This window comes from Barbus barbus (assembly GCF_936440315.1).
Source record: "Barbus barbus genome assembly, chromosome: 16".
NCBI classification, from domain to species: domain Eukaryota; kingdom Metazoa; phylum Chordata; class Actinopteri; order Cypriniformes; family Cyprinidae; genus Barbus; species Barbus barbus.
The window spans coordinates 10452212-10478937 of NC_136744.1; the positions used below are offsets into that span (position 1 = coordinate 10452212).

The window sequence follows — 26726 nt, forward strand, 5'->3', positions numbered from 1 at the left end:
ATATAGAAATGCATTTTCAAAACAAAATATGAAAGTAAAAATAAATGTAAAAAATCACAAACCAAATATAATGTAATTCTCTTGATTAATCCATTAAGAACTTTTTTCTTTCTTTTTTCTGAACCCGTACCCAAATATATGTAAATAACATTGCTGACCCTTTATGCATTCACAAGTTAAAAAAGTATATCTTAACACATTAGTGTTCCACATCGACTCAGTATCTCTTGCTGTGGAAACAGTGCAACCCTTAGCTTTCCAGAATGCAATAATTGCTGATATCACTTTACCTCCCATGGGAAATTAGTCATTGTGCGGCTGGGTTCTCACAGATCTTTCTCTGTCGTCTTGGATCACTGGCAGGTAAAGGTGAGACACTGAGGCCTGGGAGGACCAGATGACTGAGATGACTGCCAAGCAAAGCTCCACTGGCAGTGAGGAGGGACTCCTGCCCAATGCCCCAGCCTAACCCACAGACTTTCAACTCAACAAAAAGACCTGAGCCACTATTACACATCCTCTTTTTTTGTGGGACTCTCTTCCGAACAATGCACATAAGGATATACTTTGCTATGCCACTTCTTGGATAATAGAATTTGTTTATCAGCTGTTTCATGAAATTATTATAATTATGTCAGAGTCCTTTGGATCAATTCACTCTGTGAAGACCAATCACAATATGGCTTGTAATCTAAAGTGAACAATGCTGGATTCATAGCAGCTTCTTCCTGCACCACTGCAGTGGACTTTCGTTTTGTGGATCTAATTCTGTGTACTGTAATCCTTGTGACTGTTATTGACCCACTGGACCTCTAGTTTTCCCTATCCACCCTCTTTCCCTTTTGTAGCTCAGGCCCTGGATGAGGGTTAGAGGGGAGGTCGGCACTTTGCCATGGCTCATTCGTCTGATACGGCACGCAAAGACATGACGAATGGGGCTCATCCCAGTGCCCAGCCAGGGCCCTCGGGCACTTCTACTCTACCACGCTACCTGCACAAGAAGCAGCAGCGCCAAAGAGGAGTGAGATCTTCCTCTCCTATGGGCAGGGTCATCCTCATCAATTCACCTGTCGATGGTAAGTCTCCCACAAGAGCTTGATCTACAGTAGATGCAGGTAACCAACACATTCTCATGGCAATTCATAGCAGTTTTATTTTTTGGCAAATTGGTAGCTCTCTTGTATGTTTTCGTACAATCATCCACACAAAGCAATTTGTCAAAGAATCAAATGATACAAATGATACAAAATCACCAATTTGAAAAATATATAAAAATGTAGCAAGATATCAGGTTGAGATGATATTTTCAAATATAATAGAATAGAATAGAATTGGTTATAATTAAGAGTTTTTTTTATTCAGTATCATCAGTCGATATTGCATATTCTAGAATGGTTAAAGGGGAACTATTATGCAAAAATCACTTTTATAAGGTGTTTGAACACAGTTTTATGACCGCAGTGTGTGAAAATTACTGGAGTTATATACAATGTCAGCACCAAAGAGGCATTACAAGTGTTGTGTTTTGGGATGCACTAATGAACATAGGAGTTGCCATAATCTCCCCCGATCTGAGCCGAGAACACTGGTTAAATTTCATTTTCGAAGGAAATATCCCAGAAAAAATCTGTAACGTTCCCTAAATGTTTAAGAATCAATACCAACGCTTCGTGCGCGAACGTTAGCTCCAGACAAAGTAAGTATCACGCGTCTGTTTTCCAAATTGCCTTTCTGAAAGAGCTTCTTGGCACTCTGTAAGGCTAATTGCTAAAGCTATCATTGTCTCTGCCTGTTTTCTCTGATGCTGCCTTCAAGTGCTATCAGAATGATCGTGAATAGGAATGTGGTAGTTAAAAGTTGCATATGAAAGCAATGTGAGTCGATCGCTTGAAGTTGTCAAGCTCATGATCAGAAGTGGGACTTATAAAGTTTGTGATAGCATGAGACCAGCTATGTTGTTATTTTTATCCCACTGTGCTCCCAGTCTGTGTAATTCATAAACACAAATTTATTATGCACAGTATAATCAGATGACTGACTTTGAAACAGAGTATGTTTTCTGTAAAGATAACAGGCTTGTACTAATAGTGGAATGTTTATTTGCTCTTAGCTCTTGAAGCTCTTGAAGCTCCGCCCGGATCAACAACTCATTTGCATTAAAGCAACATACTCAAAATCAGCGCGTTTGGGCTCATACCCTAAAAGTGGCAATTTTAATAAGCTATAAAAATTTATCTGTGGGGTATTCTGAGCTACAAATTTCACATATACGCTCTGGGGACATCAGGGACAAATTTTACATCTTGTAAAAAGGGGCATAATATGTCCCCTTTAATTTATATTTTTAGTATTTTATTTTTATTTATTTTTTTATTTTAGATTCTAATCTGTATAATTTACAATTTTGATATCTGCCATTTATCTTACATTTATCTTACTTATCTTACCATTTATTTTAACATGAAAATTATCATCTGCTTGGGTATCAACCAGATCCATATCTATAAATTAGGAGATCATGCATTCCTAGGACAATAACAGCACAGTGTTATCAAACAACAAAAATAACACAAACAGGATCCTGTGATTGAAGGAGTTGCTGAATGCAATAAAAATGTTGGCTGCCTTTTTTTGCATTTAAAAACATGTAATAAAGCTTAAAAATGGCTTAGTTTTTTAAAGAAAGTTTTACATGGAAATTTTTTACATATATTATATTATATGAGAAATAATCTTTTACTAAGGAGCAAAAACACTGACAAAACCCATCACTATACTTGTGAGTTATATTTATTTTCAGAGGAACCTTCTCTTTGTCTTTGATGTTGGTGCACTGTAGGTGGAGATGACAGTGAAGACATCCACACAATTACTGTGGACAAAAGTGAGGATGGCAGGCTGGGTTTCAGTGTGCGGGGAGGCTCTGAACACGGCCTAGGAATCTTTGTCAGCAAAGTGGAAGATGAGAGCTCTGCAGGTACACAGAGGGGGTTACAACTGATGAGGACACAGGACTGAGATTTGAGAATTATTACAACAAGCTATGTATGTATAAGCTATTGGTGAGTTTCATATTAATGTGATTTTGTTTCCTCATTCCACACTACAGAGTTGGCAGGCCTGTGTGTCGGGGATAAGCTGGTCGAGGTGAATGGCATAAGTCTGGAGAGCATCACCATGAGCAGTGCTGTAAAAGTCCTGACAGGAAATAATCGTCTGCGCATGGTGGTGAGACGTGTGGGGAAGGTGCCAGGTATCCGCTATTCGAAAGAGAAGACTACATGGTAAGTTGATCTTTTATGTCATCACTTCAAAATTTGTTCAAACACTGAACAAAATTATAAACGCAACACTTTTGTTTTTGCCCCCATTTTTCATGAGCTGAACTCAAAGATCTAAGACTTTTTCTATGTACACAAAAGGCCTATTTCTCTCAAATATTGTTCACAAATCTGTCTAAATATGTGTTAGTGAGCACTTCTCCTTTGCCGAGATAATCCATCCACCTCACAGGTGTAGCATATCAAGATTGCAATTGTTTTTTATAATGATGATAACATTGCTTGTTTTGAAACTTTTTTCTTAACAGAAGTTAGGAGATGTTGAGTGTTGATAAATGATCACATCACGATTTATTTTGTGATTTCAGAATATTACAGATTCTGATTCTATATGGTCTTTAATAAAAACAATAGTTATTAAAAGGTAAAATACTATTCTCAGTATTCCTACTATTCTTAGGTTTTTACATTTTTTTTATTGTAAATTATTAAATAATTTTAAGTCATCTTGTGGACTTTTTTCTTGAAGTTTCCTGGTTGAAAACTTACACTGATGATTTTGTGGCTGGTGCATCATCAAGCCTGTATCAAACATGGTGTCAGTTTTTCAGATATTACAGTATATATTGAATGAGATATTGTGTATCTGTGCATTTAAAAGTTTAAAAATGCAATTCTTTTTATTTTCATAGTAATAAAAAAAAGTAATGAAATGCATCAACATGTCCTTTAGTATTATGCAAGAAAAGTAGCTGTTTGTATGGTAGCTTGACCTGTCTCCCACAAGCCTGCCTTCTGGAGGTTGTCCAAATACCCTTTGACAACTCATAACAGAAGAGTGTGTTTTGCCCTTGAACATTTAGAGGTTCTTTTAGTGCTTGAAAGACTGTATTTTTAGGCATTTTTTGTTGCAGATTTGCTGAATGATGGGGTTTAATTAGACTAACTGAACTGAGAAAATAAGCAGAGCATAGTGATGGGCTCTTTCTCCCCCTGCCTTGACTAACGGGGTGGAAACCCTGTGACCCTTTACTTGTTATCTTTTCCTTCAGCTTCTGTTTCAGCATACAGCAGTGGTAGAGTTACCTTAGTGGTCTTCTCAGTCATTTCATTAACTGATAGTAGAGTGAGCAAGTTTATTACAGAAGTGTAAGTGTGTTCACCTAAAGATTTATGTTTGCGTGCTTGTGTATAACACTGGATTTTTACTTTAAAGTAAAGTGTGTAATTATTTATATTAAAACACTTTTTTCTATCTTAACTCAATATGCAAATACAATTATAAGTAAACCACCTGTTTGAGAGTGAAGGAAGCACTTGCAGGGATGCAGGAAGTATGGCACGAGACGCAGCGTCTCGTTCCCTCAGGGAACCATGGTTACATACGTAACCTGGGATGTTCCCCTTCAGGAACTCGAGCTGCATCGCAAAATGCTTTGGGAATGAGAATGCCCACGCCACCATACTGACAAATCCCTGCCTAGAGTGCAACGGCACAGCTAGGCTGAGAGGACCGAGGAGCCAGGAGTGGCATCAAGGTCAAGGCTGTAGAACCTGACAAAAGTTAGAGGGGTGGACCATCCCGCAGAGTTGCAAATATCTTGCATCGATACACCAGATGAGAAGGCCTTGGAGGCCGCCATACCTCTAGTAGAATGAACCCTGACCCCCAGAGGTGAGGGGAGATCAGTAGACTCGTAAGCAGTAGTAATAGCATCCACTATCCACCTGCTGAGGGTCTGCTTGTTAGCAGGAAGACCCTTCTTATAAGGACTGTAGCTCGCACTGGACACACAATTAAGCTTTTCCTGGTCAGAATCCCAAAAGGGAGGAGGACAGAATGCCTGAAGAACGACTGGGCGTGGAACAACTGAGGGCACTTTAGGGACATACCCCGGCCTGCGGTACAGAAAGGCTCTCACCATGCCAGGCGCAAACTCGAGGCATGATGGGGAAACTGGCAAGGCCTTCAGGTCACCGACCCTCTTCAAGGAAGAGATGGCTAGTAGAAATACAGTCTTGACTGTAAGAAATCTCAAAGGAACCTCTTCAGGTTCAAAGGGAGCTTTCAAAAGGGCCTCTAGAACCACAGCCATATCCCAAGTAGGCATCCTTGGGCGTACCGGAGGCCTCAGCCTCCTGGTACCCCGGATGAAAAGTGTTACTAACGGGTTCTTCCCCAGAGACTGCTCACCCACAGGGGCGTGGTGAGCAGCAATAGCAGCCACATAGACATTCAAAGTGGAGTAGGATAACCCTGTGGCAAATCTCTTTTGCAGAAATTCCAACACTGGCCCAACAGGGCAAACGACCGTGTCCAACTGACGGCTGTGACACCAAGAAGTGAACAGTTGCCATTTAGTAGTATATGATTTCCTCGTAGAAGGAGCTCTGGATTAGAGGATGCTCTCAACAACCTCGGTTGAGAGACCGGATGCTATGAGCTGTGCCCCCTCAGGGACCACACCCACAGCTTCCACAACTCCAGGCGGGGTAAAAGATGGTGCCCACCGCCTGTGAGAGGAGCTCTCCCATGGAGAATCTTCTAGAAGGGCTACCAGGTCCGCAAACCATGGACGGACCGGCCAGTACGGGGCTACAAACAAGAGACGAACCCCGTCCCAGCGAACTCTCTCCAGAACTCCCGGGAGCAGAGCAATCGGGGAGAAGGTGTACAGACGAAGCCTCAGCCATGTCTGTACCATGGCATCCAGCCCCAGTGGAGCTGGATGAGTCAGAGAGAACCAGAGGGGACATTGTGAGGTCTCTCGAGACGCAAACAAGTCCACCTGGGCTCGACCGAACTTCTTCCACTCCTCGGGCCTCAGACCCTGTCTCGACAGAATGTCTGCTCCCTGATTGAGGTGCCCAGGGATGTACACTGCCCTCAAGGAGAGCAGTTTTCCCTGGGCCCACAGAAGGATCTGGCTTGCCAGCCTGTACAGGGGGGGCGTGCGCAGACCCCTGGCGGTTGATGTAAGAGACCACCGATGTGTTGTCTATGCGAACTAGCACGTGATGGCCTCTCAGGTCTGGGAGAATTTGTTTCAATGCTTGAAATACTGCCAGCATCACCAGGCAGTTGATGTGCCACGAGAGAAGGGGACCTTCCCACAGACTCATGAATGCTCCCCAACCCGTGAGGGAGGCGTCCATCATTAGCGTTACGTGACAACACGGAGCCCCCAGCATGGGGCCTTGTGAAAGGAACTACGGTTTCTTCCACATGTCTAAGGCACGTAAGCATTGCCGCCTGACCTTGATCATGCGAAACGGGTTGCCCTTCAGGGAAAACCCCGTTGGTCCTGAGCCACCACTGCAAGGGTCTCATGTACAGCAGGCCAAAATGTATCACGTTGGACGCAGCTGTCATCAGACCCAACAGCTACTGAAACTGCTTCACAATGAGTGCCTGGCCTTCTCTCACTCTCTTGACTGCCGTAAGGATCGACTCGATACAAGCAGGAGACAGATGTGCCTGCATCGTGGTCGAATCCCACACCACGCCCAGATAAGTGGTCCTCTGTGCTGGAGAAAGCACACTTTTCTTTGCGTTTAATCTTAACCCCAACTCTTTCATGTGAGCAAGAACGACATCTCGTTGCCAAACTGCCATCTGCTCTGATTGAGCTAGAATCAACCAATCGTCGATGTAATTCATTATGCGGATACCCTGGAGTTGCAAGGGAGATAGAGTATCATCCACACACTTCGTGAAAGTGCGGGGTGAGAGTGCCAGACCGAAGGGAAGAACTCGATATTGGTATGCTTTGCCCCCGAAAGCAAACCTTAGGAACTTCCTGTGTTGAGGAAGGATGGATATATGGAAGTAAGTCTTTCAGATCTATAGTTACAAACCAGTCCTCGGACCTGATTTGAGACACGACTTGCTTGATCGTAAGCATTCTGAAATTGAGTCTAAAGACTGAGCGGTTCAACAATCGAAGATCTAGAATGGGACGCAAATCCCATTCTTCAGAAGGATGCAGTAACGGCTGTAGAACCCGAACTCTCTTTCCTGAGGAGGGACCACCTCAATGTCCTCCTTCCTCAAGAGAGTGTCTACTTCTTGTTCCATTACCAGAGCCTGCTCGGGGCCCACCAGAGTGGGAAACACCCCGTTGAATAGAGGTGGACGCGACCCAAACTGAATCTTGTAGCCTCTTGCTACAGTGTGCAGGACTCATTGAGACACATTTGGCAGAAGCTTCCACGCTGCCAGATAATGTACTAAGGGAACCAGTCTCTCGAGACTGGCCTCTGGTGTGCTTTGAACTGCTAGCTCGGTGCCCTGAAGCGGAGGACCGGCAGGGGATGGGCGATCTAGCTGTTCTAGAGACTTTCTTGGAGGTAGTGAGGTAGTGAGACCTCTTGGCCTCCTGGAATCTGTCGATTTACAGCGTCGACGAACAGCCCAGAAGGCTCTAGTGGGGCGTCAAGGAGAAAGACCCTGTCTTTATCATTAATATTAGACAGGGCCAACCACAGATGTCTCTCTGTGGCCATTAGGGCTGCCATAGACCGCCCAATTGCTATGGCGGTCTCCTTTGTGGCCCGGAGCGACAAGTCTGTGGCTCTACGCAATTCAGCGATGTCATAATTTTTAATACCTTCTCCCTCATCCATCTCTTTTAACAGATCAGCCTGGTATGCCTGCAACACCGCCATAGTGTGCAAGCAAGCTCCAGCCTGACCCGCTGCCATGTACGCTTTACTCACCAAAGCCGAAGAAGTCCGAAACGGCTTGATGGGTAACACTACCTTAAGGGAAGATACACCGCCAGGTGAAAGATAGCCCGCAAGTGTATCCTCAACCTGGGAAATCTTCCCATAAGCGCGCTCATTCAGCCCCACTATGTTTGAATAGTGAGAAACATTTGGACTGAAGAGGCGGGCCGAATATGGTTTATCCCACGATCTAGACACCTCAGTATGCAGATCGGGGAAAAAAGGCAGACCCCAGTGTGGAGGCAGTGACTTTGGGCGCAGGAAGTATTCATCTAGCTTGCTTTTAGGACACTCCTGTTGATATTTCTCTGCTGGCCAATCGATATTTAACTTGGTCACAGCTCTAGTCACTACCTCCAACAGCTCCTCAAACAAGACAGACTGTGGTGGCAAGTCCACAGACTCGTCTCGATCGGCGCTTGCATCATCTCCCTCCTCAGAGGAACACAACACGAGCATTGAGCCCTCTCTTGGGGTGGAGGAAACCGTTTCAGAATGTGCCTCTGTCCCCAAAGAGAGCGCTAGATCTCACTCCCATTCTTTCTGCCAGATCCACTTGCGATCCCCACGATTTAAGGCGCCTCTCTGCCTTGGCAGAGGAGGGACCCGAACCGTGGGGAACGCTGGCGAGAGCACCCTTCTCAAATAGCGCTCTCTGGGAGTGGAGCATCCGCATTGAAAGACGTACACAATGTTGACAGTCAGCTCCCTCAAGAGCTGACCGAGCGTGCTCCGCTCCCAAACAAGCAACGCACAAACTGTGTGTATCCCCACCCGTAATGAAGCGAGGGCAGGGAGGAACACACATCCTGAAACGCTACTTGTCAGACTCATGCTTGCCAGACTTTGCCATAATGATATTCAATAAATCAGGACGTACAACAATAAATAAGACATGACACACATAGACCGCTTACTGAACAACAGAAGCTGCCGCTGTCTCCACCGCATGTGCTTTTATACTTTCTGGTCGCAACGTCATCTCCGCCGGTGACGCCAGCCGGGATTCCCTCGGACGGATTACACACGTTTCAGAGTGTGGGAACACATGGGCGTTCCCAAAGCATTTTGCGACGCAGCTTGAGTTCCTGAAGGGGAACACTAGTTGTGCACAAATGACACACTTCAACTTTGATAATAAACTTTGTAATTACCCTTTAAAAACTTTTCTTTCTTTTTTTTTGTGTGAAAGATGTCTCTTATACTGAGGTAAAATCCATAAAAATGGTAATATTTAAAAAAAATTATATTCTTCTTTTTCAAGATTCCTATATGAATAGAATGTTCAAGAATAACATTTATTTGAAATAGAAATCTTTCGTAACAATGAAAAAAGTCTGATATGCCACTTTTGATCAATGTAAAGGAATAGTTCACCCAAAAACTAAAATTCTGTCATTAATTACTCACCCTCATGTCGTTCCAAACCCGTACGACCCATTCATCTTCGGGACACAAATTAAGATATTTTTGATGAAGTCCGAGAGCTTTCTGGCCCTCCATAGACAGCAACACAACTGACATGTTCAAGGCCCAGAAAGGTAGTAAGGAGTTCGTTAAAATAGTCCTAAGACATCAGTGCTTCAACCGTAATTTTATGAAGCTACAAGAATACTTTTTGTGTCAGAAAGTCAGAAAGTACTTGCATTTCATCAAAAATATATTAATTTGTGTTCCGAAGATGAATGTAGGTCTTACGGGTTTGGAACAACACGAGGGTGAGTAATTAATGACAGAATTAAAATTTTTGGTTAACTAACCCTTATTTAAAAAAATATTTTAAGGACCCCAAACTTGTTTTTTTTTTTTTTTTGTAAAATGACTGAAATTGTTGTTTCACTTATTTGTTTATTGCTTGTAAGCATATATGAATGTATGTGTGCAGGGTAGATCTGATCCACCGAAGGATGGTAGTGGAAGAAAGTGGTCGCACACCTTCAGAGGCCAGTTCAGATGGAGCCCTGCGCAGAATAGTGCACCTTTATACAACCTCAGATGACTACTGCCTGGGCTTCAACATCCGCGGTGGCAAAGAGTTTGGCCTGGGCATCTACGTCTCAAAGTAAGGCAAAATGCCCAGGGTTTAAGGGATTCATTGTCTGACAACTTCATGACAACTGTCGTCTATATGCGATGGTTAATTGTTGATTTTATTAATTAGATGATTTGTTTAATTTTGTGATGAGGTTGGACCCTGGTGGCCTGGCAGAGCAAAATGGAATTAAAATGGGGGATCAGATTCTGGCAGCCAATGGAGTGAGTTTTGAGGACATCACACACAACAATGCAGTAGAAGTGCTAAAGAGTCACACTCACGTGATGCTGACCATAAAGGTGAGTATAACCAAAACTTTAGTAATAGACCTGATATTTGACCATTTGAGATTATCAGCATTATCAACAGCCTTATTTATGGACATAATACCCACCCAGTTTTACAAATGATTTCTTAATGACAGTATTAAAAAAGGTACATTGATGTACTGTATACATCTTAGTTTATCAGGAAAATGTTAGTTTTTAGTTTAGCAAGACAAATGATTTCCACAGTGCTTTGGCATATTAATTGCCACCACAGCATGTTAAATAACACTGCCTCTTATTGCGTCTGGGAGTGAGAAAGCATAGCAAAGCAGACAGCTGGCATTTAGCCATCACATTCCTGGTTGCTCGCTTTACTCAGGCAGAGCTCAGGTTCCACCTGTGAAAAACAGCCAGCGGGTGTGCATTATTCACCAGGCCTTAGGGATCAAGTTATAATTAGCAGAAAGCCTCGTTTTATGGCCTTTTCTCGTTGCCCCATGGCAAGGCTCTATCAAACCTGCAGTGGTGCTATAAGTATATAGGGCTGCTAAATGCCTGCTTTGTTATCTATTGATGCCACTTCGTGGTGGTAAGTACAAGCTCTGCTGGTGATAAGTGAAGTGACAGAGTGAGAAAATGTCAGACAAGGGTCAAAACAAAAGGAGAAAGGGATGTTTTTTTAACTTTGCTGCAGTCTGTTCGAATCTAGCTCCTGCATGACATCACTGTCCTCACAGCGACTTACTCTCCTGCAAGGCAGATCAGGCTGCCTCCTACCATCATCTTAATGATGTTCAAGCTTGTTTTTTGTTTATGGAGTAACAAACTAACTGTGACTTCATGAGAGCCTGTAGTGAGGTCAGTGTACACCTGGGGCATCAGAAATGAGGTCATGTCCTCCTGACTTCACTGGTGGAAAATGATGTTTGAAGTAATTTCTAGGCTGTTTAGACTTAATTTGCACAATAAACTATAGCCAAGGACTTTTGAACTTGCATGCAATGTAATTAAGGCTGTAGCTTCTTTTCTCACTGTGATTATGTCTTGTGTAATATCCTGTCCTAGGAGGCTGGCCGATATCCTGCTTACAAGGAGATGGTGGCAGAGTACAGCTGGCTTAATAAATGCACGTAACCGTTACCTGCAAACATTACTATTTAACATCTTTTCTGTTAATAGTAAATATATTAATGGATAGGTTGCATGCTTTGTGCGACCCACTCATTTGCACTTTTATCTTATAGAAATGCAATTTTCATAATTAAATTGATGGTGTGCACTGGGACGGCCCATCTCCAGATTAAAGCTGAATGCCAACAGGCCACATGTCAAGCCAGATTTTTTCATTGCCCTCTGATTCTCTGTTTTCCATTTAATATGGATGGCAGTGTCTGAAAATAGCCACAGATTAGATCGTAATGTTCACATTCAGATAAATCGTCCAGGATTGTGCATGTTTGTAACATCAGGGTGATTCAGGGGTATTTAGGTTGCAGGACAGAAGCTCATGTAATTCTGCTCCATATTTAACACTAGTAACACTGATATATTGTTAATTCAGATGTAAAAGTACATCAGAACTTTATTAATTATGATGCTTTTAGACACCATGTCTGTTGCTTTATTTGATAAGCTTTTTTATTTTGGTCAATTTTATTTTATTATTTTGATTTATTGGTAACATTTTACTTAAAGCCTTTGTGTATAAGGCATTATAAAGGGTTATTAAAGGGTGTAATGCATTACAATTATTCATAATGTGCGTTTTAATACATTATATCTTAACGTAAATAATTATAACCAAATTTAAAATGCATAGTGTAACAATGAATTGATAAGTGTTGTAATGTATTAACTGTGGTTACAATTATTCATGAGATTGTACAATGCATTACAAGGCACAATTAATGCATTAAAACTACTTTAATAATGCATTATACATAAAGGCTTTAAGTAAAGTGTTACCATTTTATTTTGTTTTGTTAGTAAATATCAGTTGTTACCCAAAAAAGCTATGTATATCTGATTTAATGCATACAAATAAATTTAGTTTGTATAAATGAATGTATTTAGGTGGACCCAGTGATAGATAGAATAATAAATAAATAAATAGTACAATATAACAAATAAATGTATTAAAATATATAATATATATGCAAATAAATAGGTTAAATCATATTTTGGCCTGCAGTAAAATCTGTTAATTTACCTTACCTTTTTAATTTACCTTTACGTTACAATTTTTTTTTTTTCAATGTAGAGCGAGATAACACTTGACCTAAATAAAAAACAGCTCAACTATGATTATTTCTTTTTTCCTTGAAATAACTGTGTAACTTAACTGTCAAAGATTCAAATAATTTTATTTATATTAAAGTTATTAAAAAGAAGTTTTGCTGTAGACAGTACTGTGCATTTTATCTCTAAAAATAATAAATGAAAGTCTCTATTTTTCCCCCTTAGTGGCTAATGGAGGCCAACCCTCTTTCTCCCAGGGTTCAGACTCCTACTCCTCCACTTCCTCTCTCTCCTCTGGGACGCCGGTCAGCTCTCTCAGCGGTCTCTCGCAGGTCATGTTCCCTCCTGTATTCGGTTCAGAGATGGTGGATGTCTGTATCTCCACCGAGGACCGCTCACGCCAGCCCAGCTCTGAACGCATAGAGACCGCCATCCAGACAGACCCACCAGAGCCAGACGCCACATCAAGATCTAGTAGGGTCTTAACGTCAGAAACCAGCCGAACGGTTGGCGAAACTGTCCTGTTAAAAGACACAGTAATACGCAGTGGGACTGCCAAAACTCGGACAAGGACCTTCTCTGCTGGGGATAAAGAGAATTTGGACTCTCCTAAAACAGCAGTCCTGATGGCTCTCAGCAAGCCTCGCAAACCCATCCGCCGATCCCAGAGTCACATCACTGTGTCAGGTACAGTAGGAGAGGTACACTTTGAAGAGATAGTCTGTCAGAAGGCTGTGAATCAAAATGAGTTGAGCTGCACAGGGCCGTTCTGTGTTTGTGTTACTGATGTAACTCATATCTTAGTTGTTGTGCCAGGGCCCAAGGTCACAACCAGATCAGTGATGAGGATCTTGGGTTATTTGATACACACACCACGCTGTGGAAGGTCCGCTCAGAATAGAAAATGTGTTGTTGAAAACCAGCAATTGACCTTAGAGTCACACTGCTACGTCTGTTTGTCAAATATATAGCAGTGTGTTGCCATTGTATCTGCATTTAAATGAACTCGGTTGAATGCATAATACATCAGCATTACAGCATGGGATCTTCCCGTGAAAGATTAACGGTTCAGACTGGAGAATCTGATGCTTTGAGAAATGTATGCTCAAAATCCACACAGCAAAGTTTATATCATCCTGTTTTATTTGCCGGCCTTAATACCTCACACTGTGGAGATAAATGACTGGAAGGTTTGTGGCCTTTAACAAATACCTTCAATCACAACTTAATATAACAAGTTCTTCTTCAATGAATCTCAAGGAAACATGTCCAGGTCATATTTCAACCCAAATCAAAAATAGAAAAACAAGACACCTATTAAGAATTAAGAATTATTTAATAAATTAAGAATTTGTTCCCATATTAATTCTTGACCAATTATTATTAATTTCTTCCCTCGTTGTAGTTAAATATTGTTCATGTTGACCTAATGTTTACTTATAAAAACACAATTTAAGAAGAAACAATTTCACAAATTGTGGGAACAAATTGGCCACAATATCTTGATTTTTTTCCCCCAGCATGTCATCTGTGGGGCTCTGTAAAGTTACTTATTTTATATTTTTTGCTTGTTTGTTTTATCATAATATTTTACAGTAATTAAAATGAAATGAAATGTAATGAATTCAAAAAAACTTTACAAGAAAATTTTAGGTCCTAAAAGTATGTGATGATATATATATATATATATATATATATATATGAAAAATTACTCCATTATATCCATGACAGGCATTGTGAGAATTCAGAGTAGCTGTTTTTCAACCAAAAAGTGCTCTCGTCCTGCAATGACCTGGGGTTAAATGACTTTCTCGAGGACACAGTAGCGATGAAACTGGATTGTGATCTCAGTGATTCTCCAGTTTCTGAGTCACCATGGCTCAGGGCTGAACTTGGAACCTTTGCCACCTATAATGTATTTTATCACTTGAGCATGTTAAAGTTTTCCTTGTGAACATTTATTTATTCAGTATTTTTTGCCTGGAGGTCACTCTTTGACATGTTTCTGCTTGAATGTTGATCAGAGGACAAGCAGAAGAAAAGGAAGAATCAAAAGGACAAGGTAGAGACGGAGAGAAGCACCCTGCAGCGCTCCAAAACCTTTGTCAGCTTGCTCTTTAAAAGCGGACGCAGAAGGGAAAGGTCGTCCTCTAGAGACAGGAAGGACAAAGGGGCAGGGGACGGACACAGAGGAAGATCCAAATCCCCGAAACATTTAGATAACGAACCGGGTGAGTCCACATGTTTTGATGAGGATCACTTTCTGTGGATACCAGGGAATAGCTGAGGAAGATATTTGCATTTGAAAAGCCAGAAAGCAGCATAATGAGTTTTTAAAAACCTAAATCAGAGAGCCGCTTTACTGTATACTGTTCTGCAGTAATTCCCTTGGAGTGGCCTTGAGTCCAACCCCTGTGGTTTTGCTCAGCTAATGATGAATTGCATAGCTTCCTTCTCTACAGTGCATACTGTAGCAAAACTTAGAAACATTGAAAACTCCAAGCTAATCACAGCTTGTCAGCCAGTCAGATTTGCCAGTCTTTTTGTCTGTACATAATTGCAATTAGTTCACTCTTAAAAATGTAATGCCATAGAACGGGTGCCCAAACCTGTTCCTGGAGGGCCACTGTCCTGCAAAGTTTAGCTTCAACTTTAGTTAAACACACCTGAACCAGCTAATCACGGTCTTCAGACTCACTAGAAACTTCTAGGCAAGTGTGTTGGAGCTGGTTGGAGCTGAAATCTGCAGGACGTTGGCCCTCCAGGAACAGGTTTGGAACTATTTTTGGACCTCTAAAAATAACTTTACAATGAACAGTAAATAATTTTTTCTTTCTAAAGAACATTTTTCCACTATAAAAAACTTTTGTGCAATGGAAAGCTTCAATGGATTCTTCATGGAACCAAAGATGCCAAAACCATAAATCTTTAAATGTGAATTGCTGTCATCAGAGCTTGTAGACTGACTCCAGCACTTGTGTCCTCAGGTAAAGAGCGGGGTCGACCCATATTTAACCTGTTGAGTTCTCCCAGAGAGACTCGTGCTGGTATGAGGGAGCACAGCCCCATCCCCAGTCTGGAGACCATGGCCATGTTGGAGGATATGGCCCGCAAACTGCTCAACGAGGATGAGGTGGCAGCTGTCATGAGACACTGTAAAAGGGTGAGTCATCTAAAAGTCTGCTGGGTTGAAATAATGTCTCATTTATGACTTTATACAGGTTTATCCTTTATCCAAATGTGTATGTGGTTAACTAGAAAAGGCCCTGTTGTCTTCCTATGTACTGTATATTTCAGACTAATCAATGTGCATCCTGGTTATGCTTACAAAAGAGGGATTTGCCTTGCCATTTATGATTGAGATCATACAGAACTCCACAGAGTAAAAAATTGTAGTTGTAATTAAAACAAAAATTACTGGCAAATTTTTTACAAGAAAATACCTCAGTCTTACTATTTAAATTCACATTTAATTCACATTTACTGCATTACTTTCGGATTCTTTCTAATTATTTGTGAAATTACTAGTAATTACTAGTAAAAATAGTTTCTACACCAAAATTGGTCAGTGTAGACAATGCCTCAGTTATCCGGCTAATGCTTGTGAAATATTAGCAGACCGTATTACTTCATTATTACAAAATTGTGTAGTCCTTTATTGACAGCTTGTGAGCCCTAAATTGCAAGCATGTTTCGTGCTTTACACAAATTTGGTACGATTTAGACTCTAAACACAGTGCTCCTGACTAGTTGACATTATCAGGAGTAAATTGCTGAACTAGGGCATCTCCTTCTGTTCCTTAGTTTCTAGTTGAGCGTGTGGTTGAGGATCTGGTGCGCCCCCTGCTGGCCATCTTGGACAAGCCTTTGAAGCTTCTGCTGCTGAGGGAGGTTAGGTAAGGAGTGTTTCAATGTCAGCCTCTGAAATGAATAATCATATATCTCCTGCGTTTGCACTATTCATGCAGCCACTTACTCTACTTTGCATGGAATGTTTTAAATTTAACATTCACTTTCTTTTATATAGAATGATCATCCCTCCCACAGATCTGGGCCGTTTTGACAGTATGGTTTTGCCCTTTGAGCTTGAAGCCTACGACATACTTAAAAACCACTCTGGTAAGAAAAAGTTTCAGCTTTTTAAATTTTAGCTGCCATGTTTGAGTAGTAGCTACGTATACACCAACAGTGAAAACTTTAGATACCTACTAATTTTGTATTATTAATGTTTTCCATAAATGGGACCAAACAAACCCCAAATCAAAATAACACTTTAGCTGAGCTTCGTAACAGCGTCTTGGGATTATTTTAACAGTACTAAATAAGTTCATATATGTTGAGCACTTGGTGAAAAATGAATCCAGTTAATGTGAACCATTCATTGTGTTTTTTGTGGTTCTCCAGTAAGGTCTCCTGTCCTGCGTTCTCCTCGTCATGGTGGAACACCCCGTCGCCATCTAATAACTCCCATCCCAGGTAACCTATTTCTGGTGTGAACTGGAATGTCATATTCTATTCTATTCTATTCTATTCTATTCTATTCTATTCTATTCTATTCTATTCTATTTCTTGAGTTTACTCATTCATTTTTCAGTGCTGTGCAATGTCCTCAAACTGATCCCTGAAGGAAATTATATAACCAGAAGACACAAACGCTCCTCTGCACCAGCCATTTCATATCCTGAAATGAATGTCTGACCATATGCTCTCATACATATACTACAGATATCCTGTTGCTGATATTTAATCCACACACACACAATCCCTCTCATTTTAAAACCCTTGTTGCTGTACACTACCATCATTTTTTATTAACAAGCCCTATGCAGTTTTCTTCATTGTAAGCTGCCATTTAGGACACAAATGCATAATTTGCAGGATGCCCAACATGCATCACTGCCAAAAGAAGATAATCTGTCCCTTATTGCCAGATAGCCTGTCTGTTTCTTTCTGCTGCTGACACTGCATGACCTCCTAACCTCTAACCTTGGAGTGCACAGTGCCCGCTGTCATTGTCCACAGTGTCGGGCTGTAATGTGCCTCTGACTTTTGAATGGAAGTCGTTTCTGAAATGCAAGAAAGGTGCCTTGCATTGTTTAACCTTCAAGCATCCACCCACGCAGGTCTGAGACTTAATGCAGCTCCTTTGTAATGTCCACTTCGGAGTAATTCAAAACTCTCTGTGCTAGAGGCCCCTGAAATCGGAGCGAGATGTGCGTGTATGCAACGCCACACCGTTGCTTACTCAATGGATATGAATGTGCGATTGTCGCTCACATTTCTGGATGAAAGGGAAAGTGTGTGTGAGGTTTCGTAACATCTGCACTGATTTAAGGAGATGTAAATGAATTCAGCTTTTATACCATTTTTAGACCATGTTTGTGGGAGGAGGAACTCTGATTCTGAATTCTCAGTTGTATTTATATATCTATAATTTTACCTATATGGTCCTATGTTACAATAATTATATCAGATGGCAATACCATGTTCCTTGACATCTAGCAGCACTAAAAGATGTGATTTGATGTCATCTAGATGTAATATTTCAGTGGCGCTAACCCTTCACAAGAGACGGGTTTCGTAATTTCAATACTGAATGGTTTTAAAAATGTCATAAAAATAATTTTGTGATCCATGGTTCTGAACCTCTCAAGCAATTAGTCCATTTATGAAACAAAGGGATTCCCAAACGTCTTTGTCAGCCAAACCCCTTTGACATGAAATACTTACTTGATATATCTCTCAGGAAGGTAATATTTTAATAATTTAACATATTTACAGGTCGATGTTGCTTAATTGACGTGTCGTGCAGGTAAACAAATTAAATATTCCTATTTTTTTAAGTTATTTTATGCCTTTTTATTGAGATACAACAGTAGAGAGATAACAGGAAAGCACTGGGAGGAGAGAGGAATCGGCAAAGAACCTCGAGACGGGAATCGAACTTGGGTCGCCGTACTAACCACGAAGCTATTGGCGCCAATAATATTCCTATTTTTAATGTTCAAAAGTTTCAATAATTTATTTTACATTTTTATTATTTACTAATTATTAGCTTTTTGTCAACTCGCAGACCCACTGCAGTTCTTACATTAAGCCCAGTTTGGGAAAACCTGGTTTAATACAATGTTTAATACACTGTATGATGTTGATATAAAAAATTTGAATATATTTTCTCTCTCTGCGGTTTTGTATCAATATGGTATGTTTAATGGCAAGATTAAAACAAGTTAGTAATCTGAAAGTAATCTAAAAAGTAGTCAAAATACATTACCTAAAATGAGTAACCTAGATTACTTTAGTAACTACAGTTTTCATCATGTAATTTGTAACCAGTAATGGACTAAGTGATACAGTACACAAACATATTTGAAACACTAGGCATCATACAATTATCAACTTTGTAATACACAAGCAGACTTTAAAATCTTTGTGATCACAACAAACACGTGCAGAAATGTGGGCCTTGTATCTAGGAGAGGTATGATAAATTAAATAAATTCCTGTTCTAAAATAAGATCAAAATATCAAAATGTTTGACATCCTCTGACTGGATGGAATCTGAAGCTATGAGTCTGTGACCATCATACACTATGTGATTTTCTGTTAAATCAGTCATCTTAAATCTCCAGACTGGTTTGGCAAAAATCCTGTAGTGCATTCCTGCCTTAAATTACAAGTGTCTAATGTTCCTTTACCCTTTAAAAGTGGGGTTTACAGCGATGATAACCTTGGATTAAGTTTAGAATGTGTGAGAAATGGTTTTAATATCCTTTTGTGTCACAGATTACCATGGTGGATTCCACCTTCAGCCGGTGCAGGATCTGGAGAGAGAACGGCAGCTAATTGAAGATCTGGAACAGCTGCGTTTGGCAGGTTTACCGACTGGACGACTTCCTCCTCCTCGAGCTTTCACACCTCTCTTGGATGTACCAGTGGACACTTACATCACAGACTCGCTCCGTAATCGTTCACTGAGTCCTGCTCGGCCCAGCTGGACGCACTCAGAATCTCCTCATGCCACGGAACGCATCGGACGCTCCCCCCAGAAAAGAGACAATGGTTTCCCCAGGACATCACACCATGACTCTTTATCCAGCAGAGGTGATTCTGTCCCAAAGCGAGGGAGATCTCCTTATAGGAATGGGCATAGAATGAAAACAGACAAATCCCAGAATGGTAAAGAGGTAAAGCATACCGTAATGAGTGCACATCGCCGGAGTAGGACACCACTGACCCAGGTTTTTGCGCCCGGCTCAGATCAGGACTGGAAAGTACCAGTGAATGGACACTCAGACAGCCAAGAAACCCCACCAGAGCAGGAGTATGAACTAACCACAGTTACTATCTCTAAGACTAAACAGTCCCTTGGTGAGTTACTCGGAGTCACTATATTCTGGCTTTGTGGCAACGTTTCTCAAATGACAATCATCCCATTTCTTTCTGACCAAAATAACTTATATATTTATGAAATGTAAATACAGCTTGCCTATGCAAAAGTTGCCCCCACAAAGCTAGGGTGTTTTGGGTGGTTGCCAGGTTGCTCTGCAGTTTTTTAAAGTCATGTTGCTATGTGGATTATAGAGTGTTATGGGTTGCTTGGTGGTTTTTTAAGTTCCCACACTCAAGCCTCTATTATATTTTGATCCATAGGCACGTCCCTCCTTCATTGTGAATCATGACATTTGTATCATTCTCCAGGGAACTATGATACATTTGATCACTTAGAAAAGTCATCTCTCCTCAGAAGGCCAATTATTGTCGGTAATATAAACAGTGCTGGATAAGTTGCATACTAAAGTTTAATACTTAGGGTTAGAGTTTGTTCAGATATCTGTTTGTGACTATGAGTAATAGTATGATTAAACCCTATTAATACAGTAGATTTGCAGAGCATGTGATTCATTCTAGACCCACATTGGAAAAAAGGCACAAAAGCTGTCTTTAAAAAGGCCTTTAAAAAGGTACTAATATGTACACTTTTGGTACTAGTACAGTATGTACCTTAAAGATACTAATATGCACCTTTTGAAAAGGTACTGCCCCAGTTATGGCTTTTGTCCCTTTTCTCTGAGTATGTAGGATACACTGACAAAATAAGAAATAAGAATTTTGTGGAAAAAGACCATACAATCACTGATAGATTAGTATTAAAGAAGAGACTGTCCTTCAGTTATTCTTCTCATCTCACCAGAAGATGGCGGTGAATTGCCCAATGCAACCAGTAACCCACCAGTAATAGAGTGCACTCCCATTCAAGAAGGTATATAATGGTCCTGCATTGGAGAAAGCTAAATATTATTATTTCTGTTCATCTCAATGAAAGTTGCTCAGCTGGTTGACATCTGCTGACATCTCTAATATGTTTAGTCTGGACTGGAATCAGCATCTGTTACTTTTATGGCACAATTAAAAGCTCAGTTTTCCACATCCATCCAAATAAAAGGCCTACAATATAAAAATATAAAAAATGTAGATGAATTGGTTATACAGTGTTTGTTTCATGCATATATAGAGAGTTGAAGTCATTGTTAACATGTGGATGGCTAGATGATTCTTATTATTCTTTTTGCAGGAATAAGCATCTCAGGTGGGATTGAGTCAAAGGTGCAGCCAATGGTGAAGATAGAGAAGATCTTTCCAGGAGGAGCGGCATCTACTAGTAATGTTCTGAAGGTAACTGATCCTCATATAGACTCATGTACAGTGGTCTAAGCAGTGTTGTAGTCTAGACAAGCGTATTAGAGTCAGAGAACAGAAGTGCGACTAGGTTGAGTCTGACTCTAGGCCAAGACCAGAAGAGAGTCAAGTTCACATGTTTCTTAGTCTATTACAAGATCAAGACACTGAAAATATGGCCTTGGACTCTGACTTGGGAGCATGTGGACTCTGTCTTGACTCTTACTCTGCCCTTTTCTGGTCTTGGTCTGAAGACTCGAATGAGATGGTCTGATCACAGGGCATCATGTGTCCAGTGACCAGCCATAGTTTGCTTTTTGAGCAGGAAAATCTGAAATCGAACAAGACAAAGTGGAATATGTTCTCAAGAGGAGCATCTACTTGCAACTAAGTGTCTGACACAAACTTCTTTATCAAATTCTATACCATTGCAGCAAATAATGTATAAGGATATTGCTGGTAGGATTCATCCTAGCATTATTAGTTGATGAATAGTGTGTTTGACACCCAATCATTATTAGGAAGATCTGGTAATGATCAACGGCTGCAGGCCTTGTGATTTCTGTTTTGGTAACAACTAGCACTCAGTTACGTTAGCTGAGCGCAGAGGCAGTGGTGCAACTCATTCATCATTGATGAATTACATCAACCAGACCAGAAAACAAATATTTGAGTCAACTGCTTCTTTTTAAGGAAGCTTTCTGCACATAAGAACACATGCTGTACATCTCTATTGGAAAGACCAGCTTGGGCCAGGCTGGTTTACTCTTGTTAGTTCCAGTTTGGTGCTGGTCTTGCCAGTAGACCTCGATGGAGCTAGTAGATCAAGCACGAAGCTAGATGTCATGTTTGTCATTTCAGCTGGTGTACAAGCATTTTATGTACCACCGTGTTTACACAATATCTAGGTCTTTGCGTCTGTAAGAAATGAGGCAGAATGAGGGCAAAAGGTCACAGAAGTTGAGGGCACGAGTGACCCAGCATAAAAGGTTAAAACCCTGGAATCCCATGTGTGTATGTGCGCTTGTGTGTGTGTGTGTGTCAAGAGAAGCCGCATCCTTGTCGATTACAGCCTATCAGGTGACACCACTTCCCTGGCCTGCTCTGAGATGCTTGTGTTGCCACACTCAAGAGATCTGGTGTCAGGCTAAAAACCCCTCAGTTGCCAAGAACCTCCACTCATCTCTGGTCTCCACCTGGACTTGGTGTGAAAGACTAGTGGGTATTTCCATTAATTCTAAAGGCCAAATAATTTACATTCCACTCAGTTCACTTGTTGTCTCACCCTGAAGCCGTGAGAGGCTCTTCAGAGTGGCTATCTTAACTGAGCTCTGCAGATTAACAGGCCTGAAGAGGGAAAGTGTGGAGCGCCCTGTTGACATGCTTCCTGTTCCTGTTGTCTAACTGATAACTGTATTATCTGAGCGGCAAGTATGCTCCGGCAGCATGGAGGTCAGGTTTCTGTCACACATTGTCTGCAGTCACATCCCTCTTATCAAACGTTGTTGACACGCATGGCAGATGGAGGTCAGGTGTTGTGTATGTGTTGGGGCTCCATAGAGTCTGCTCTTTCAGCTCATGTGTAATTAGTCCAGCACTCTCTTTTTCATCTTGATTATAGTCTGTTGTGTTGATCTTGATAGTCATTCTTCAGCTTCTAAATAATACAGAGGGCTTCAGTTTCATAACAGATGTAACTATATTTGGGCATTTTCTGGAGAAAATTTCAAGGGACTTTTGTCTGTGGAAAACTTGCCACCACAAGGGGGCTTGATAACTTTCCCAGTATTTGCTAAGCCATTACTAGGGTGTTCTGAGTGGTTGCTAGAGTGATGGTTGATGACATCTTATATATATAAAAAAAATGGCAAGTAACTTTTAAACAGCACTGTCTGGCCCAAATTTTGAAAATATGTTTCTATTGTGAGCGCCAAACACATAGATTTTTTACTCTTTCCTGAGTCATCTTCTTTCTCTCTCTCTTCATGCACACAGTGACATACTCTGCTATCCGCTGATAAATGACTCCACTTGTCCTCTGAAACCATAAAATGCTTTGGCGATTTGTTTTTAGTCAAAAAGGAAGATGGCATACAAAAAAAGACTGATGATGTCCCTGTGGTCTCCTTAATGTAAGTGCTATTTGAAGAGAATGTCAGCTTAAACAAATCTTAGGCCCCTAAATGGCTATAAAGGGACACCAACAGAGTGTGTTGCATTAAGTATAATGTTTTGAAATACTCTTAATAATGCTCTCAAGTAGTCCTTGTGTTCCACTTTTGGGTTCACTCACCATGACTGGAATAGTCTTAGCCATGCACGGCTCTTCTGTAAGGGCAGGTGGGGCAGAGCCCCAACAAACTATTCACCCAAAACATAGACCTCTATATAAACTGAATAATGAATAAACTATAAATGTGTTCAGCATTCTGCAACAAATATTTTCAGAATTTTCTTGACAATTTTAAGTCATAAAGTGCGCAGGATATATTAAAATTCATCGCAAGCTTCGGCAAGCACATAAAATGTTTCACAGACGGGGCTTAGACTAAACCAGGGTTAGGCCCCATAGTTCAATTAGGACATTTAAGTAATTTTTATAAATGTGCCTTAGAGAAAACATTACTGGTGTGCATCTTGAGACAAAACAAAGGCACTGACATATTTTTTAAGACCAGTCAGTACAAGTTTCTTTCAGTTGAAACAGCTCAGACTTACATTTTAGTCTGGGACTAGACTTAAGCCTTGTGTATGAAACCTGGGGTTAAATTAATAAAAGTGTTAATCTTTTAGTTTAAATGTGCTCACTTGAAAAGCCTTTATATAGTTCTGGTGTGTTTTATTTGAGATGAGACATGATATTTGTTTCCTCACTTAAATTCTTCTACAAAAAATATTAAGGCAATAATTCAATAGCATTCTGTGTGTGTGTGTGTGTGTGTGTACAGTACTTTGAACCTGTCAATCAACATTAGATCTTTGCCAAAAGTGTGTGTGCATGTGTTTAGCGATTAGACTATAAAGACTATAAGCTTTCTTGGGTTTATTATAAACTAGCGCTACCACCCAGAATCTGCCTAAATTTATGGCCAGAGCAGAGGTGCGTTCCATTTGACCAAAAGGGGACTGTGAAGTGGACTTCACAGTGTATTCCAATCCGAAGGGAGCGTATATGTTCAGTTCGAAGGGCACTGCAAATGGCATGGACCCTGTCAATCGGAACGCATCTCAGGAGCTGCTAAGGTTGTGGCCTAAATTGTAAGCCTACTTGTATGAGGAACTTAAATGTCAATGTGAATATATAACTGGGCATTACTTAAAAGGGTCATGAACTGCCTTTTTTATTGTTTTGTACTGTTCTCTGAGGTCCACTTATAATGTTATCAAGATTTTTACAACAAAAACATCAGTTAACAAAAGTAATTGGTTATTTTCTGTCCTGTTTTAACCCCCCTCATCAGAACGCTCTGTTTGTATAGGTGTGGCGGATTGTAGACTCCCACTGCTATGATTGGCTAATAGTTTTGTATTTTTGACAGCCTACATCCTTCATTAATGGATGCTGCTATTTAGGTTAAAATCGCATTAATACTCAGTAGATATCAAACAATCTGTAATAACGGACAAAGCACTAAATAAAAACAGTTAATCACAGTGGTGCAACATTACTGTCGGATTCAATATAGTTGGCACAGCATTGTCTTTTAGTTTCAATCTTTTTGAAAATCTTGTATGGAATTGTGCCTTGTTTGTAAATGAATCCGTGATAAAATGAAGTGAATAAAGGACCAAGTTCTTTCGTTATTTACACTACACACATGAATTGGTGGGTGGGGCTAAACAGGAAGTGATGTAGAAGCAGGTGTTGATCTTCTTCTGTGGAGGTGGTGTTTAGCCACACTATTATATCATACACTCTAAAAAATGCTGGGTTAAATACAACCCAGTGCTGGGTAAAATATGGACGAACCCAGCAATTGGATTGTTTAGACCCAGCGGTTGGGTTACTGCCCAGAACGTTGGGTTAAACATTTAACCCAACTGTTGGTTGAAAACAACCCAGCATGTGTTCTGTCCAGCACTGGGTTGTATTTAACGCCATATTTTTTAGAGTGTAGAGTTGTACATTCCACAAGCTGTCGTTTTGGCAGATTGGCTTCAATATAAGCTGTTTTTAGACTAATGGGAAAGTTTTGAGTTCTGACACTTACAGAATGTTTTTAAAAGATTGGTGTCAAAAGATCCCTTGGAATTTAGATTTTTCAGTTCATGACCCCTTTAAAGGGATAGTTCATCCAGACATTAAAATTATTTTATCATTTACTCTTACCTTCATGTAGTTCCAAACCTGTATGACATTATTTCTTCTGTCAATTACAAAATAAAAATATTTTGAGAAATGTCCCATTTAAGAAATGTGTGTGTGTGGGTGGGGGGTGTCCATATATTGGAAGTCAGTGGTCAACAACATTCTTCAAAATATCTTCTTTTGTGTTTCGCAGAAGAAATTACACTCTTAGCTGAAAATAACGAGCCAAAATAATAAATGTTTTCCAGTTCTAGGCGAGAATGAGCAGAGAAATATAATGTCTCTATAAGAGGACAACAGTTTTTGTTCTGACCAATGAAGAGCATGAAAACAGACCCTGACCGCTAAGGATGGGTGTAGAGAGTTCACTATACAGGTGCATCCTGGTAAGAGATCGTGACTGAGGAAATGTGCCTACTTTGAACTAAAGTTCGTTTGTGAGCTCAGCTGTACTTTGTACTTTTTTCCTGGCAGGAAAGACATAATTCCAAAGACACGCTCCTGCATCTGTGTGAGTGTTTAACTTTTGGCCTGTGCACACCTAGAGACTGGTGTACATAATTTGGTTCGGCTCACTCTGATTTCACTGTATATGTAACTTAGTTTTATGCTGTTAGTGGTGTCAGAGATGAGTTTGGATGAGAGCTGATGGATATGCCATGTGTTTTTGACCTGAAAGACTCAAACATCTGTGCTTCTGGTCTGCCAGTGGTTGCAATCACAGAGAAAAACATCCATTTCTGAAGTATAATAAGCTGATGTCATCCACTGGCAGAGCCTTGACACACACACACTCACACACAGTCTGAAACAGGCCAGATGAGATCACTCATAGGTATTAACGAAGGAGAACAAAGGAAACGAGTAGCATCCTGTGCCTGCAGCATCTGCTTTTTCCTGCCATTCAGACAGCGCATGCCTGTCTGCACTCTGCCAGAAATACTCAGGGATGTGTCAGGAAAACAGACATCTGCGTTAATGATCAAGTGCTACACCTGAACTTTTCTAGAAATCTCTCTTTTTATGTCTGCGTGTAGGCTGGATTCGAGCTGGTGTCGGTAGACGGTGAGTCCCTCCAAGGTGTTACACATCTGCATGCGGTGGATGCCATTCGAAGGGCTTTCAGCAACAAGGCCAAAGACCCCATGGAGTTTATCATCAAAGTTCCCAAGAACCCGAGAGACTGA

The 26726-nt window shown here is 40.7% G+C and overlaps 1 protein-coding gene across 1 annotated transcript; it reads left to right on the plus strand.

The window, feature by feature from the left end:
• Nucleotides 1-892: 892 nt before the first annotated feature.
• LOC306882304 (PDZ domain-containing protein 7-like) lies at nt 893-26726 on the plus strand (the record flags this gene model as incomplete). The annotated part of the gene is made up of 15 exons (XM_079436842.1): nt 893-1076; nt 2840-2977; nt 3110-3284; nt 9895-10071; nt 10196-10343; nt 11379-11439; nt 12777-13238; nt 14576-14782; nt 15539-15714; nt 16356-16447; nt 16579-16670; nt 16956-17027; nt 19338-19922; nt 21127-21227; nt 26577-26726. 15 exons carry the CDS (start codon nt 893-895, stop codon nt 26724-26726), a joined length of 2820 nt encoding a protein of 939 aa, XP_079292968.1.